At 43.9% G+C, this 17,065-nt stretch overlaps 1 protein-coding gene across 1 annotated transcript in view; it reads left to right on the forward strand.

The window, feature by feature from the left end:
• bcam (basal cell adhesion molecule (Lutheran blood group)) overlaps positions 1-17,065 on the forward strand; it is a 51,210-nt gene that overhangs the window by 20,577 nt on the left and 13,568 nt on the right. The window contains exons 2-5 of the mRNA XM_061082073.1: positions 13,644-13,771; positions 14,655-14,871; positions 16,697-16,770; positions 16,883-16,979. Of these exons, the coding sequence (XP_060938056.1) occupies positions 13,644-13,771; positions 14,655-14,871; positions 16,697-16,770; positions 16,883-16,979 (516 nt within the window). The remainder of the gene's footprint in view (positions 1-13,643; positions 13,772-14,654; positions 14,872-16,696; positions 16,771-16,882; positions 16,980-17,065) is intronic.

The following is a 17,065-nucleotide window of genomic DNA, read 5'->3' on the forward strand; positions in this document are numbered from 1 at the left end:
ATTTTCCGATTAAGAAGGTTTCGGATGCAAGTGCTATTCACCAGGGTAACAATGTGGGTGCTGTAGCGTCTTGGTGTTATTTACCCACATCGCCTTGTGGTCCCTCCCCTTGTTTACCTCACTCTGTGTGTCTAACCCCGAGCACCAAGGAAGAGGCCGGCCCTTTCCTAAGGCCAACTAAACACCTGGGTGCCACAAATCAGCACGACCCGATTGTGCAGGTGACAGAGGAACCCAGCGTGTTTGAGGAATCGTGCTGCTGAGATACGAAGGCCAGGCAGGTGTGTTTGTGAATGTAACAGTAAACATACACTGTAAATAGGCGACTGTAAATAGGACATGAGACATTCATCCCGAGGCTCATCGGTATTAAAATACATGTGTTGGCGGGACGACCTATCAAGTGTGTGTGTGTGTGTGTGTGTGTGTGTGTGTGTGTGTGTGTGTGTGTGTGTGTGTGTGTGTGTGTGTGTGTGTGTGTGTGTGTGTGTGTGTGTGTGTGTGTGTGTGTCTGTCTGTCTTTGGTAGTAGAGTCCAGAGCAGAAATCCGAGACCCCACATGTTGGCCTCCTTTCACCTTTTCCTCACCTTACAACTTATCTCAAATCTCATTTCCCCTCTAGAACAAAAAGTTTGTGAGTTTTTTTTATCTTAATCAAACACACCATCAGTCAGAGTATACTAAAAAAACACGCACACAAACATATACCAACACTGTATTGGACACAGGCCAGTGGGGTTTTTGTATTTACAGTAAATGGGCATAAGCACTACCTTGTGCTGAGGTTTTATCAGACCAGGAGGAAATGACTTGCAGGATAAATTGATTCGAGGATGGAGGGAGAGGGGAAGCGAGAGAGACGACAGAGGCGGCAGCACTTTGTCCTAACCCTTTTAGCGAGATTAGCTGCAGTCTTAATGTCTCTCCTTTTATTTATACTCTGAGTCAGCCGTTCTCCTCGTCCTCCCTCTCCCCTCTCTCTGACAATCTGTCTTGACTGGAAACGACAGCGGTGTCGATACGTTTTCTTTTTGAAAGACAAAATAATTAGCGGGAGAGAGAGTAGCATTCACTGCTCGCAGTCGAGTCTCAGACAGTTTGCTTGTATTCCCTATTTCCTCAAGTCCAATGTGACAAAAAGGGATAATGCCAGCTCTAGCCATAAGTCACCTCTGTGAAAGGATATCCATTGACACAACAGAAGTGACCTTGTTCTGCACTGCTTTGGTTTCTCTAATCCCTAACAACACGGAGCCATGTGAGTTTTGCCTTAGATAAAAGAAACAGGACATTGAATCCTGAGCCCAATCTCCCCCAGGCGACCCTTTCTTTTTTATTAGTTTTTCTTTTTGTCACTGTAGATATCAATGGTCCTTGAGGTGCTATCACTAAGAGCAATGGAGCATAACCTACAATGCTCGACTTCTTAAAATGTTTCAATATCTTCATTCAAGATAGTTTGTCATCCAAATTATCCCTTTAGGAAAGCATTGAATGATTTAGAGCTCTTATCCTCTGTAAATCAGTGAGACAATAACTTCAATAAGCCACCGGAATATTTCCATCAATTGCTGCAGTTCTTTTTTATCATGCAATATCTGGAATTGTTCCACCACCCGGGCACAAGTGATATATTCAAAGAGAAGCTCCACTGACTTTACAGATGTGTCAAAACAGTAAAATGGTGTCTGCCCTGGCTCTGCAGGGAGCTTTGTCAATTCTGAGGTCCGCTTGGCCCGAAGAAAACAAATTTGTTACAAAATGCCTCTTACAAACTGGAGGAATAGATTTTTGTCGGATGCTCGGGGTTACAGTGTAGGTCGGGGGGGATACCAGGGGAGATATCTCATTCACTCAGACATGTTAAATGACCACTAGAGACTAACACACAAAGGAACTGATTAAATCCTGTCACCATGGGAGATGGACGCTCATATGTTTAGCTTTATCTGTGCACTTCCATGTTTGTGCTTCATGCTGTATAGAAAGATGGACAAAACCTACTGAAGCTGCACTGTAAATATTTATATGAAAACTGGAAACACGTTCTTGTGGTATTTATATTGGCACCATCACTTTGGCATGTCTTATTCTGGACTTGGCAAACGTCAGCCTATAATGTGACCCCAAAGACTTTATCCATGCAGTCATCGTAGACTACAGAAGTTTAAATGGGCCTCAAACGTGCTCTTAGACTCTGTTGCTTAAATTTTGACCTTTTAAGAAAAATATATCTATACCTCCCGGATTACCCAACTCTATAGTTATAGTCCAAACTAAATATCCTTTTGTCAAAGTCTAGTTCAACATAGATACATCCATCCATCCATCCATCATCCCTCCAGGGCTCCCCCTTCCTTTATTGGGCTCTGATAGGAATTTAAGGTCTTTACTGCCTCACTCATCATTGAATGCACCTCATTAGGATTCCCCATTATAGAGCGTCGGCAACATTAGTGGCTACACATGCAAGCAGATTGCCTCTCCCAAACACTGCATATCATTCTGGCCCATTAAAGCAAGTCATTTACCTTGATAAATAGGTATAGAGACGGTGGGGAATAGAAAATATATACGGCAAATTCTCTCCTCCGCTCGATCCATCTTTCTCATTTTCTTTTGCTCCAGTTTTCACTGAGCTTATGTTCTGTGCAAACTCTATTTTCTCCGGGTTAATGTCGGCTCACGCTTGCATTAGCATCAGTCATCTCTTGCGTCTGCTCGTTCTCCTTCTCAACTTGTTCGAGTCCAAACTTTGCTCCGTGCTGCCTAACAGGATCCCAGGCAAACCCTCTTCATTCTTTTTGCCTCCCCGTCCCCTCCATCGCTGCATACCCTCTTCTCCCGTTTCTAAATTTTAGATTTCGCCAGGGGCTGTTTCAAGGAAGCAGGGAACAGCGAGAGAAGACTGCGAGTGAGGGGGGAAGCAAAGGACAGGGTGTGTTAATTGGAGTGCCTGAGGGGAGAGGGAGAAGAGGGAAAGGAGGCCCAGGTTCGGGGGGCCCCAAAACATTAAATATTAACACCTTTTCTCATCTCTGCCCCTTTAGTGACATCCACTGATTGGGTTTTCTCTCTTTCGTGGAGGACACACTCTCCCCGCCCCCCCCTCCTCTCGCTCTTCTCTCTCTTGACCAAATTGAGTTCCTCCTGAAAATGAAGGGCTGCCAGGAGGAAACATACAGCAGTAATTGGTGGAGCCTCTCTGTTTTGTGCCCTTTGATTCAAAAAGTAATGAAATTCTACTTGATATTTTTATCAGATGTTTCATGTCATTCACTGCCCTGGCCTTGGCTATTTTTTTCTTTGTTGCCACTTCTGTATTGAGACCCAGATGTGAGCTCGAGCAGGAGCGCAACATGTCTATTGTCATCATCACTCACTGTCAATGCAGCCACGTATAATGGCACCAGATTGTGTCAGCTAAAAGATATTAGTTTTACAAATGGCCCAGATATTCTGTGTGAGAGATGAGTGCAATTGTACTCTCCAACTCTAATGGGGTGGGCCACTCAGAGGATACTTAGATTTATCAGTAAGACAATATATCAAAGCTACTTTTGCACAAATACTTGCACAGCACTAAAACTCACCAGACTCATGTATTCATCGCTCTATTTATAAATCTCCTTACGCGACGTCTGAGCTTTATTTTATTTATTTATTTTTCTTTTTGCAGAATGAAGCGTGAGACTGCAATGCCAGCTGCAGCGATTTAGATTCTTCTCATGCCCTCCGTCTCGCTTTTACTTTGTTTTCTTTTTTTGTTTGTTGTCCTCCTTGTTCCAACCATCCATCCTTGTCCTCGTTTTCTCCTCCTGACTCACTGGCTCATGTTCGAAGAGGACAAACACACCCACTCCCGTCGCAGCAACACCCACCCACCCACACAAACACCCTCGGTGACCACACAGCTCCGAGCTCCCCTGTTTGAATGGGGTTGACTTCTCACCCCGTTGCCGGGACTACAGCACCGGCGCTGGGGAATCTCCCAGCACACAAAAGAGTGTGTGAGGGGCCGACCTTGTAGCCCACTTCACACTGTTTGTCTGGAGCCCTTAAACTGCCACGAGATGACACAACACACACACCAGTACATCTGAGATTTATCCGGCGCAACTGCACACACTGTGATGTTACCTCTCTGCCCTCTACCCCAACACGACACACTCTTTCAAACACAAAGAAGCACACACACACACACACACACACACACAGCCTGGCCGGCAGACATCATTTGCCGAGTCACTGAACTCTGCATTTTATTCCATCGAGTTGCATGGACAGATGCTCATATTAATGGGTTCAAGGAAGCACAGAAGACTGATGCGTACCCAGACTAATTGCTAACAGCCTTAAGTTTGACTCAGCTCTATTACATCAGCGTCAAGTCCCTGGGAACATCAGAACTCGGCTCAACTCGTGTCCTTGTTCCCTCCCGACCGACAACTGTCCTCTGTCTCCCCTTACTTGTTTTAAACAAAGTTCTACTTATGAATCCAAATTAGGTTAAACGCGCTTTGAGTGCTAATCGTGTCAGCTTCCTTCCAGGCTGTAGCTGTACACACAAGGTGAGATAGATGGATCAGATTTCAAGAGCGGAGGTTGATGTCAGAACCATAAAACTGGAGCCTGACGGAAAAGACAAATTAAGGTGGTGCTGAGGATTTAGAGGCCTGAGAACAAAACAATAACAGGTTACAAGATTCTTATCTAACATCTAATAAAATCTCTTTCCCCATCACTGTCCGTCTTTGGCCACATGTCCTCTCTCGTGTCCACAACAGACACACGGGAGCTGGTGGTTTTAGTGTCCATAAATAAACAAAGTGGTTAAACAGTCTGCTCTGCTCAGTCTCAGATGAACTCTACAACCAGTTGCAACCTGAACGCGTGTGTGTGTGTGTGTGTGTGTGTGAGTGTTGCCGCAGGGTTCCAGGTGTTTATTCTACCTCCACTCAGGTGGTACATCCGTACAAGCCCAGACGTGAAGATAGACAGGCCTCTCCATATCCTGTAATTGTGGTGCAAGAGCTTCGCATGTGGCATCTGCACATCCGGGATCGGGCCTATCTTTACCCCCTAATCAAAGCACCCCCCCCACACACTGCCTTGCTAACAGATATCACACGTAATCTTCATAAAGCACACCCGGCATAAAACACAGCACAGGCGCCACGTTTCACCAAACAATGAAATATGATCACCGCAGACGTGATTGTGTTCGACTCCAATCAGAGGCCCAGATACCATCTTTAAAGCACAATAGAGCTCGGCTATTGACTTGAAATTAAAGCTGCAGAAGCTTTTGACTGGAGTCTGAAAAGTCGTAGATGATTTTCAGGCATCTTCCCCGAGTCTTTCATCGCTGTGATTGGTATTTCAGAGAGATGTTGCCCTCGATATCGACCTAATGATCTTTAAAAGAAAAAAGCTGTTCAGGGGTTTCTTGTGAGCTTCTTTACCAGTTTGTTGATTAAGATTTGGTGAAAACTCTTCTTAAAAGTTTATTTTATCTCAACACTCTGGTGGAGATGCATTACAGACTGACCCCCCCCCCCCCTCTGAAGTAGCATTAAAGTTACTAAAGATAAATGAATAGAAATGTCAAATAAAACAGACGTACAGGAAGTCCTCTGGGGAACAACTCATCAGGGTCTCGCGTGACGCCAATATGAAGGCACTTGAAATACTTTACGTCCCTTGTCATGGAACATAAGCAAAACATGTCACTATAGCAAACACAAAAGGGCCATACACAGAGCAAACAGCGGCCAGTGTTCAGGCACAACCACGCATGTGTGTGGGAAGGTCAACCCAGAATCTTCCTATGAATATTCACTCTGGTTTGGACATTTTGTGAAGAATGAGTCATAACTGAATCAGCTTCTGTAATGGTAATTAGTACATGTTGCATTTCTCGGAATATATTGAATTAATAGTTTTATTAATGTAGTGTATATGTACAGAATCATGGTCTTTTAAACAGGACAGGTTTACGTACATATATGTAAAATGAGATTTGTATTTCCTTTCTCTTTCTTTTCCTTATTTTAATCCACGTTTCTCTTTCTAGACACTTTTCTACATGAAAAACAACTTTATGACAATAGTTGTACATCACAGTGGTTTCTAATCCGCGACATGTCTTCCTCAAAAAGGTCAAATCTTAGACACTTGGCACTGACAGACTTTGCAGAACTTATTCTGCTGTGCACGGCTCTAACGACTGATTTAACATTAGTGGAAGTTTCCTTTGAGACAGGGAGTGTGTTCCTGTTTTTTCTCCTGTGTCTTAAGTTGTGTGTCTCCCTGGTTGCCACTGTTTTTACTTCTACAACTGTTTGGTTGTTCTGCTCGGTTGGGAAACTTCCTGTCTGTGGCCTTGTCTGTCATCTCTGTGGTTGTGTGTGTCTGCCTCACTCTCTCCCTTGCCCTCTCTAAGTGGCAATGTGTGAGTGTGAGTGAGTTGCAGCAGCTGCTCTTTTCCGCACTGCACCTGTTCTTGTCTCATCAGCTAGGCACTGACGGACTTCAGGCCTTACATGGACCCACCCTGACACTGGTGGTATGACCTAGCCCGCCACTGGCCACCCCCTCACACCCCAGGACACACACACACACACATATTTTCAAACGAGTGAGTTGTAACAGATGACACATTCACTTGCCATACCAGAATCTTACAGACTAACTTCATTATGTCTGAGATTTTCACGAAAACATAATCCTATTTTCAACAAAGACGTTTTTTGTGTTTCCTTACATCTGGTCCCTCTGGGTAATTTTTCTTAGACGCAACAAGTTGGTCAGTTTCTCATAATGTGCAGGCAGACGAATGTGAGCACTGGACGACCTGTAAATCAGAGATTTGAGTCAGATGCAGTCTGGAACATTGGCGGGTTCATAATAAGTGTGAGGGGGCTGAGGGCACTCGGCTGCCACAACTGTACTCACATGTGCACAGACCCCCTGGCTCAGGATTACAAGAAGTCATTACATCATGTGGTGGGAGTGAAGCCACAGCTGTACATGAACTTTAGATGCCTCTGTTGCTGGAGTTGATTCATCGATTGATATGACTACAGTGACATACTTTAATACTGCGTCAGGCGTTTGTCCACTCTTTAGATTCATGCGTTCCCCTTGTGGTAGAAAGTGAAAATGGCTGTGAGCAGAAGATTCACTATTACTGAAAAGCAGAAGATTAGTGGAAGCCCATTAACTTGTTGTTGGACACTCACCACCAGCATCAGCAACTTAGTAGGAGAGGTCTTTACATACTTTTTACATTTTTATGGACATATACTCAATTATATGAAATATTGACATTATTTACTGATCTGACGATTATTCTCTTGATACAGCAATTAATTGTCTTTTCTGTAAAATATTTGAAAATATATGAAAAATGTGCAAAATCATTTAAAAATGTTGAATTCAATTTGCCAAAGCAGCAATGTAAACCTAAAGATCAGTTTAATATAACTATACAACTTTTCACATTATATACGGTAACATTATAGACTGCGTGGAACTATGCATTTAGTCTCTATTAAATTCTAATTCGAGGATAAATTCAGCTTCAGATGTGGTCATGGTAGAATAAAACAGAAGAAACCACAAATAGGACATTGAGAAATATTTGTAATCAGTTTATAAAAGGCTCTGGTCGGTGGAAAGTGATGAATGAAAAGTGGAAGTTATTATTGCGTGCTGTTTTTAAAATGACCGCAGTCCTCGTGACATTGAGGCTGTGTCTTCTGCTGCAGGACACTGTTTGCTTTGCCAACAGTCCAACACACTAATCCTGTTAGAGGCCAGGGATGTGTTTGGACCACACACACATATACAGGTACACACACACACACACACACAGACTCACAATGACATTCCTCATCCAGCAGGTACCGCACTGCACTCCTCTTTCAGCTTCACCCGCTTCATGGAGCAAGTCGTCCGTACGCTCCTCGTCACAGTCTTGGCGCTGGAGCGGATCCTTGTGCTCTGTGTCTTTGACTCTTTCCTGACTGTAATCTAACACTGTTTGGGTTAGCAGGGCAACATGCAGGTAGCAGGGATCAGGGGCCCATGGTGGCTTCATAAAGAAAACTCTAGTTGGATGTGCACATCAACACATCATCTTTTGTTCCCCTTCTTCCTCTTCCTCCCAGTTTGTGGCTTTCTTTGAGCCTTTCTCCCACCATCTTTTTTTTTTTTTCTGCCTTTCAAACACACGTGTGCAGACGAGCTGGTTTCAACGCCGGGTATTTAAAGATGCTCTTTGAGAATGGGGAATAAAAAAGAGGGAGGGAGAAAGAGAGAGAGAGGGGGGCTCTGGGTTTGATGTCCAGAATACGGCAGTAGGTGAGGGGAGAACAAGAGAGGGAAGGAAAAGAGGACAGGAAAGAGAGAGAGACGTCAGAGGATCCAGCTGGTTCCTTTCATAATGAGTGGCACCCGCTTGTGTGTGTGTCCTTTGTGTGTGTGTGTGTGTGTGTGAAGGAGAAAGACAAGCAGGGAGAGAGGACTCAAAGAAAGCGGCCGGAGCAGAGGCACACAGAGAGTATTAAAGATGGTTTCACATTAACTTTTCAGTAGCTGGGGGTGTCTCCCTCCGCCACGCTGCTTTGACTGCACTTGGATCTTTTCCCTCTTATTTCTTTCGCACACTGTACTTAACTGTGGCTTTGTGGGGTGGTTCACTCTCTCATAAATATCACATGCATTATAGATATACTGTATGTGTGTGTGTGTGTGTGCATGTATGTATGTGTGTGTGTTTATACAGGTCACAGTCTGACCGTCTCGTTCCCATCTGTCTTTCCAAGTCACGCACCCATCACACTCCACCTCACACACACTTTCCCTCTCTTTGGCTAAATCCGATTAGCCGGCCTGCGTCAGCTAACGAGACCCCCATGTAGCTGCCCCCCACCACTCTCTTTCTTTCTTTGTCTGTCTGTCACACACACACACAAACGCACACACACACACGTGCACACACTGAAAGCTAACAGACTGTGCCTCTAACTGCACAAACACACACTCACTGCTCTGGGCCTCGGATTGGACAGAAGACTCCCTAATTATGTTTTAATTGCCTGTGTCTGTCCGTCCAGCTGCCGTGTGTGTAAAACAAAGAGCAGCGGCCTGATTGATCACTCGGGTCCAAAACATTTTGTGAAGGACACCGAGAAGATGTGTGTGAAAGACAGAAAAGGGATGAGAGACGGAGAGGAGAGGAGAGAAGAGACAGAAAAATCAAATGCGGGATGGGGAGGAAGAGGAAGAGGAAGCAACAAGCAAAGAGAAAAATATGTATTTCAGTACCAGGTCTGAAGAAGAGACCACAAAACCATTCACACATCCTCAGACCATCATGACTGATACGCCTGTGACTACCACTACCTCATACAAGATTCATGTCTAAGGAAAATGTTCAGCAGTTTTATTTATATGCCATTATGTCAAAACACGCCGATGATTCTATTTTTACACGGGAAACTTTTGACAAAGCTAAAAAGTTACCAGACAGCAGATGAAGCACTTGTTTACATGAATGACACATGAATAAATATGGCTTCATCAGCTGCACTGAGTTTATTCATATGACAGTTTTTCATGTGACAAGACCAACGTTCCCTCATTCCCCCCCCCCCTCACAGTTCAAGGGAGGGTTGCATTCTCTCGCTCCAGTCACATGCACATGCCCACGATTCCATTCATACTACTATGGGGGTCCGTGTCGTTCCGCACATGCTTCACCTGATCCTGATGTATGTGCAGTCAACGTGCACAGTCAGCGAGGTCACAAATCTCGTCTCGTCTCTCGTGATGGTGTATATTGCTCAGTAAACGACCATTCATGATGCATTGTGGGTAGGAAAACTATCAGTAAACATTTGGTCGGCTCTACAAAATGGCAAACTCACCTTATAGTGGACTATGAAGTAGGTTGTGAGGGATTTCAGACTCAGCCAGAGTCTCTGGCCGCTCTAGTGTTACAGTGAGCCTGAGCGTTTCAGCGCGTTAGCATGCTCATTCGCTAATTAGCACTTTACTCGACTGAGACTTGTAGGGCGTGTCCTCGTTTTCCTGACACTTTTGCTCAGGCGAGTGTGAAAGACACTTTTTTTTAATTCATTTTGAAATCCCCAAAGAACAATATCCCCCCCCCTAAAACATCTTTTATGTCTCTTTCTTTTTGCGACTTGTTTTCATGCACCATTAATAAAGTATATGAGTATATAATGGGGTGATTTAAAAGACAAAAGTGGGAGCAGCAGCTACTTGATTTAATTTATTGTAGAAAGTTTGGCTCATCAAAAACTGCACTGATACACAAGTTTTACAAAATAAAGTTCCCTGAGACTATTAACATGGCCATAACACCCACTCATGTATTAGCTCCTCTGATTATATTCCACCACAGCCAGTTTACTAAGATTTTAGAGTTTTTTGTGTGTTTTTCAAAAGCCTAAATAACTCAAGTAACCAGGTGAAGAGTCGGGCTCTGCATGTGCCAGCAGGTCACTTGATTTAATGTGGTATGTGTGTTTGTGGGTGTGTATTTTTCCCATGCACCACTTAGCGGGACCCTTAAAATCCTGAGTGCTGCCCTAAAAGCACAGCGCTGGGTTTACTCACACATTCTTGTGCGTTTGCTCGTCTGGCTTCGCTGTTTGTGTTGGCGCAGAAACAGAGGAGGATTTTTTTCTCTTGGGCCACATCCCTCTCACAGACTCAGAACATGAGACTCGGTTTGTAAAACTAATGTTGGTTTATTCCGGAGCTTCTGTGCAGGGAGGACATAATATTTGATCAGGGCGGGATGCTGTGCTGGGAAGGGATGGAGATAGCACCAGAAAAAAAAAAGAGAGTTTAGAGAGGCGGCATAAAAATAGAGTTGAGGGAAGTGGAAACAGTCTATGAAGAGGAAGTGAAAGAATTAAAGAGCAGACAGAGGCATGGGATCCTTTATCAAATGTCAACATTTGACTGACCTCTGACCTCCATGTGGTTCGTGGGTCGTGGTGAATCACCGCATCTTCCCCTGGTGGAATGTCTCTCGCAAACACACAATACTCACAAACACACAAACACACACACACGCTAAACGAAGCAACCGCAGTTTGTGTTTTTGACAGACCTTCCTATTACCTCCTCTCGACTCCCTCTCTCTCTCTCTCTCTCTCTCTCTCTCTCTCTCTCTCTCTTCATCCTCGGCTCCCTCTCTTCCTCAGCAGGGTGATAACAAGGTTGCCGTCCCCTCAGCTCCTCTCATCTCGCTTTAGACATTTTGAGCAAACACGCTTTCATCTCTCCCGCCCCTGTTATTAAAAAACAGCCTGTCAAGCAACTGGGATTCCCAGAAGTCGGGCCTCCTCTGCTCTTGGCAGTTTCTCGCAAGAAATAAATTATTCACGTGTAGATTTTGTTGTCCAGAAATAAATGATTAATTTATGTAACCATACAGGATACGGAGCTGCAGCTCGTTCTTTAGCAACTTGGATTTGATCGGGATAGTATGAATATTAATTTGAGGGTAAATCTTTGGATTTTTAGGGATATTTGATTTTGTGTGAGTCTTGCTTTCTGTATAGAAGTATTTTGGCTGTTTACTCCAAGCTTCACTTATTTACTCTGCATTAACCCATATTTTTGTTTAGTTTTCTCTGTTAAACCTCTGAATATGGCTCCACTCCTTCGTTCATTATTTCTTTAAAGCACATCACGGGCAGGCGTGTGTCTTTATCAAGGTGGACAGACGATGATTGATGCCTTCCATGTTGATGACTTGATTTAGTGGAAATGATCCGTCAGTTTAACCTTAAACAACGTCGTCCTTCCTCTGCTGTTGTCCTTCGTTTCCATTTATCAGAGCCTCACACTCACAACAGTGAGCTCCCTTGTTTTCATACATTACTGTACCTGACACGATTTACGACACCGTATGTGCTACAGTGATTTCATTAGCAGAAAGGGAGCTGCGTCCTTTCATCCGGTTCTCCATCCGTCCCCTCCCATCACTTCCCTCCTCTCTCCCCGCTCCTCCCCTCATAATGCAGTAACCTACTCGCCTCCTTGTTTCTCGATAGCAAGTCGTTCAGAGAGTTTGCAGAAAAACTCTTCTAACCACAGACACCAGTTTGAACTCATCCTCTGGTCTCGCTCTCTTCTCTCCCATTGAGATCCAGGACACCGTGTGAATCCTAATGTCTCTATTCAATGGAGAACACTGACAGTGCCAATCACGACGGCCTTTTAGCTTCCCTCAGGATCTCTTCATGGGTGAAGGGTAGTTGTAACCTGCTGGATTCTGTTTGGATTCACAGCCATCACAGATATTCACGTCAAATCCAAGAGCATTGACAAAAAGAACATGTGAAAACGTCTGTAGAAACTCCTGACACTGCTCCTGCTCCTGCTCCTCCACTGGTCATTGATCTAAATGTCACTCATTTGTTCGAAAACAGACGTTGTTTGGCAAACACGTCTTAAAAAATGCTTCAGACAGCACTTTAAAGAAATGCATTCACAGTAGCACAACAGGGAAGTTGTGTATGTTGCTCTCGTCAGGACTGGAAGTTGTGGAGGCTTTGGTGCAGCTTTACTCCTTTGCCTCGACTTTCTGTTGACATTGATATTGTTGTAATTGCCGTCAATCCAATCTGATCGAATTCAAGCGTTGTTAATATTCTGGGATTATGCACATTTTCCAGTAAAGATAATATTAATTTTCCTGTGGAGGATTTGTGTGCTTCTGTGTGTCAAGGGCAAAGTGCAGTTAAAAGCCTATGTGTGTGTTTGTGTGTGTGTGTGTGTGTGTGTGTGTGGTCAGTCCCTCTGGCATCGCCCTGCAGTTGTCATCTCCAGAGCCTCACAACATGTCTACTGTATTACTTGTGTGTGCGTGTGTGTGTACATGTGTTTACAGCACTCTGCCTAAAAGCGTGGGGTAATCACAGACCCCAGCCTCTTGCTCCTAGTGTGTGTGGTGTGTGCACACGACAAGTGATGAGAGCAGCCTGCCCAAGGCGCTGCAGGGAAAGGCGTGCTCCGGTGCTGATAAAGTCCCTCATGGTCACCGCGCGGCTGTTCCCGCTTCTCGTAACAGTGTTTGAACGCTCCGACGCCCTGAGGGCATTAAACATGCACGCTGGCGTTCAGCGGAGACAGGTTGTAGACATTGTGACTTCATTATTTGTCTTTTCCTTCCCGTCTCTGTGTCTCCTCATTTCCTCCCGACATCGTGAAATTGAACATCCCCCTGCGTGTCGTGCTGGACTCTGTCTAATATAAGTCGACTCGAAGATGTTACTGGAAGTCATAAGGTTTTGTAATGAAGCAGGGATTCAGTTATGTTCTGTATCTTGGGCTGCCACTGCAAAGTATATCCAAACACCCAATGGAATTTAGCCACAGGTTTTTAATTTCCTAAATCCTAAACAACCTGCTATTGGTGCCATTTAGTCAAAGGTTTTTGCCTGACTGAGTGGAGGAAAGAAGAATTGCGTGTTTTATGGACTAGAAAAGTGACCTGTCTATAAATTTAAAATGTATATAATTTACTTAAATCTGTCTTTTTGACAAATCCCTCTGGTCCTCAATTCCATTCTTCCTCTGTGTTTCTCTCCAGTTTGCTGTGCGGCTGTGACCGTGAACGTTTCTCCTAAAGTGGAGGTGTTGAAAGGAGAAACTGTCAAACTGCCCTGCACCTTCACCGGCGCTCCGCCATCAGCCAACACTATCGTCGAATGGTACATGGTAAGTAATGTCTGAATATTACTTTTAGATCAAAGAAATTCTTACCCAAGTGAAGAAGGCACTTTCAAAAGTTGTATTTTTAATCACTTTATTCAGTTTCCCTGTCTTTTTTTCCCACCATAATTATTAATCCTCCTCTTCCTCATTTTTCATTATTACTATATACTGCTATTATATTGGTATAATTACTATCATATATAAATATATATTATGTTATATTATATACTATATATACTGTACTATTTTTATATACTGTGTAACAATAACATTACCATCATATCATCAGTACTATTACCATCATCTTGCCACTGCACCTTATCTACCTATTTTATCTTGTGTTTCTGTTTTTATTCTTTCTACCTCAATATTTTTTATTTTATTCTATTGTATTGTATTTTATTGTATTCAAATATACCGGCTGCTATGACGACTTAATTTCCCTTCGGGGAGGAATAAAGTAATATAAAAATAATCTATCTATCTATCTATCTATCTTTCTATCTATCTATCTATCTATCTATCTATCTATCTATCTATCTATCTATCTATCTATCTATCTATCTATCTATCTATCTATCTATCTATCTATCTATCTATCTATCTATCTATCTATCTATCTATCTATCTATCTATCTATCTATCTATCTATCTATCTATCTATCTATCTATCTATCTATCTATCTATCTATCTATCTATCTATCTATCTATCTATCTATCTATCTATCTATCTATCTATCTATCTATCTATCTATCTATCTATCTATCTATCTATCTATCTATCTATCTATCTATCTATCTATCTATCTATCTATCTATCTATCTATCTATCTATCTATCTATTTCCCTCTTCCTTCACCTTTTAAACCTCGTCTGCCCGTTCAGGACGAGCAGGGAGCCAGGAAGCGCGTGGCTTTCCGTCCCCAGGGTGGCGACGCCAAAGTTGACGAGGGCACCCCCCTCGCAGGCCGCGTCACCATGGGCGAGGACTTCAGCTTGACCATCGCCTCCGCCCAGCCCTCCGACGAGCTCCTCTTCTACTGCCAGGTCATGGCTGGCCCTTCCGGGGTCGCAGAGGCCTCCACCATGCTGAAAGTCTTCTGTGAGTGGCCCAGTGCACTTTGACCTTTTATGTGACCTCAAACGCGACCCTGACACACAGAGACACTTTCCCACACACTTGTCGATATGTGGAGTAACTTGTCACCGTCACTAGGTTCTAATGCTTTAATCAGATCTGTGAGTTCATGCATACTCTGATTTAAAAGTGGCTTAATCGGCCCTAATGCGTGTCATTTATTTAGCTTATTGCATTTCACACCGACTCAATCTAACGCCATGCTAAACCTCCATATGGAAATATAATATCAATAAGTGTGATCTGTCACAATCGTCGACATCTGTAGATACTTTTTTTAAATCATATGTTTTACTATGTGGAGCTTTTTCCAATGGGGAGGGGGGGTGACCACTTTCCTTTGATAAGTTCCCCAAGGGTCAATTAGCCACAATCTAATCACTTCTGACACAATTGATGAATAGTTCAATCCCACCTGTCATGTCTCATATATCTCACCTTAATAACAGTCCAGATTTATCACCCGGGCGCCGAGGGCTGACCCCGGTGCAGCCGCGGCGTGTCCTTGCACCTCCCACTGCAATCCCTTAACTGGCATCAATCATACTTCTTTGCATTTAGTAACCACACCGAGATGAATAGGAGTCATTTGCATTTTGGATTGGACTGATCAATCACGCTAAATGGTGGTGGTGGGGGGGGTGGGGAGGGGATTGCACCGTTCGAATAGCGAAACAACCGTCGCTCTGGTGAAGCTGCCGCTCGGAAATGAGCTTACAAGTTAACCATTCATCCATTCAGAGGCGCTGGAGTTTAAAGCAACCTCGTAAAAAACACGCTGTTGGATGTGAGTGGGCCCGTCGGTGTTTGACAAAACCTCAGTGAAGAGCTGTTGGACAAGGGCCTTTTTTTAAGATGCACTTTATGCCCAAAGTTGTAAAAAAACAAACAGGCTGTCTCACAGACCAGCAATTTTACTCTGTGCACATTTGAACACTTGACTCTTTGGGGGATGAATTATTGTGTGTCTGTGCTGCCTTCACTTAATAGGACTGAGTTATGAGGTCCCCTGAGGCGTTGAGCTATAGCAGTGATAGCCTGGTTTCTCTCTCTCTCTCTCTCTCTCTCTCTCTCTCTGGAGGCTTTACAGTACAGACTGAAACAGTATGTCTACCGAGCCGAAGCACCCTTCAACAGAATAAAACCAATCCTGCTTCCACTTCTTTCCGCCTGTCCTCTCCTGCCGCAACCCTCCGAACGTTCGCAATTCTCAAATAACTTATTTATAGACTGACATTTTTTTGGTCATGTTCAGGGTCAGGGTGAAGATTCCTGCTTTTCAATGTTACCGTTTTCTCACTCAATGCTTACATATGTCTGGGGTCTGAAGAGGAAATGGTTTTAAGCAGTGGTTATGGCCGCAGCGTAAGAAGAAAAAAGAACTGATCGAGTGTGTCAGAGAGAGAAATACCCATCTACTGTTTATTTTTGCAAGAGTTCGACAGCTGCAGGCAGTGATAAGATGACCTTGCATGTGGAGAAGTGAGCGAGGGAATAAAGCAGAGAAACGAGAGGGAACCCGTGTGCATGCGAAGGAGGAGGGAGTGTTTTTGTGATCTGACCCTTATCAGCTCATGTGAACCAGGTCACAGTGGAATAATGTGTGGCAGGATATTTACTGCCCGACATAATTAACAAGGTCAGAAGGCATGTGGGTTGCGCTGCTTATATGGAAGTTCAGCGTGTGGTTATGTGTGTGTGTGTGTGTGTGTGAATCTCAGGGTTAACAATTAAAGCTTCTCCTTCTCGTGAGTAATAACGAACTTGGCCCTCCCGTTTTCTGTCTCAGGGGCTCCCGAGAAGCCAGTGCTCACGAGACCATCCAGTCAGGCCATATCTGTGGGAGAGACCACCAGCTCTGAGGTGTGTGGGCAGTTTGTGTTTGTTTCCCTGTTTTTTCACTGATTTTGTATAAAGATTGACGATAAACATTTTCTGCCACTTATCTGTTGTTTTTCCCACATTTTGTCTTTAGATTAGCGCATGTGTGACGATGAATGGACATCCCCAGCCGAGAATCATCTGGTTCAAAGATGGCCAGCCCCTACCTGAATACAAGGACAGGAAAGAGAGTAAGTGTTCTCTGGCTAATGATCAAAAAACTGTGGCCAAAATCCCCTACTCAGTGACTTACCCCTACTTCCCAGTATAGGGACTT

This window comes from Limanda limanda, chromosome 11 (assembly GCF_963576545.1).
Source record: "Limanda limanda chromosome 11, fLimLim1.1, whole genome shotgun sequence".
NCBI lineage: Eukaryota > Metazoa > Chordata > Actinopteri > Pleuronectiformes > Pleuronectidae > Limanda > Limanda limanda.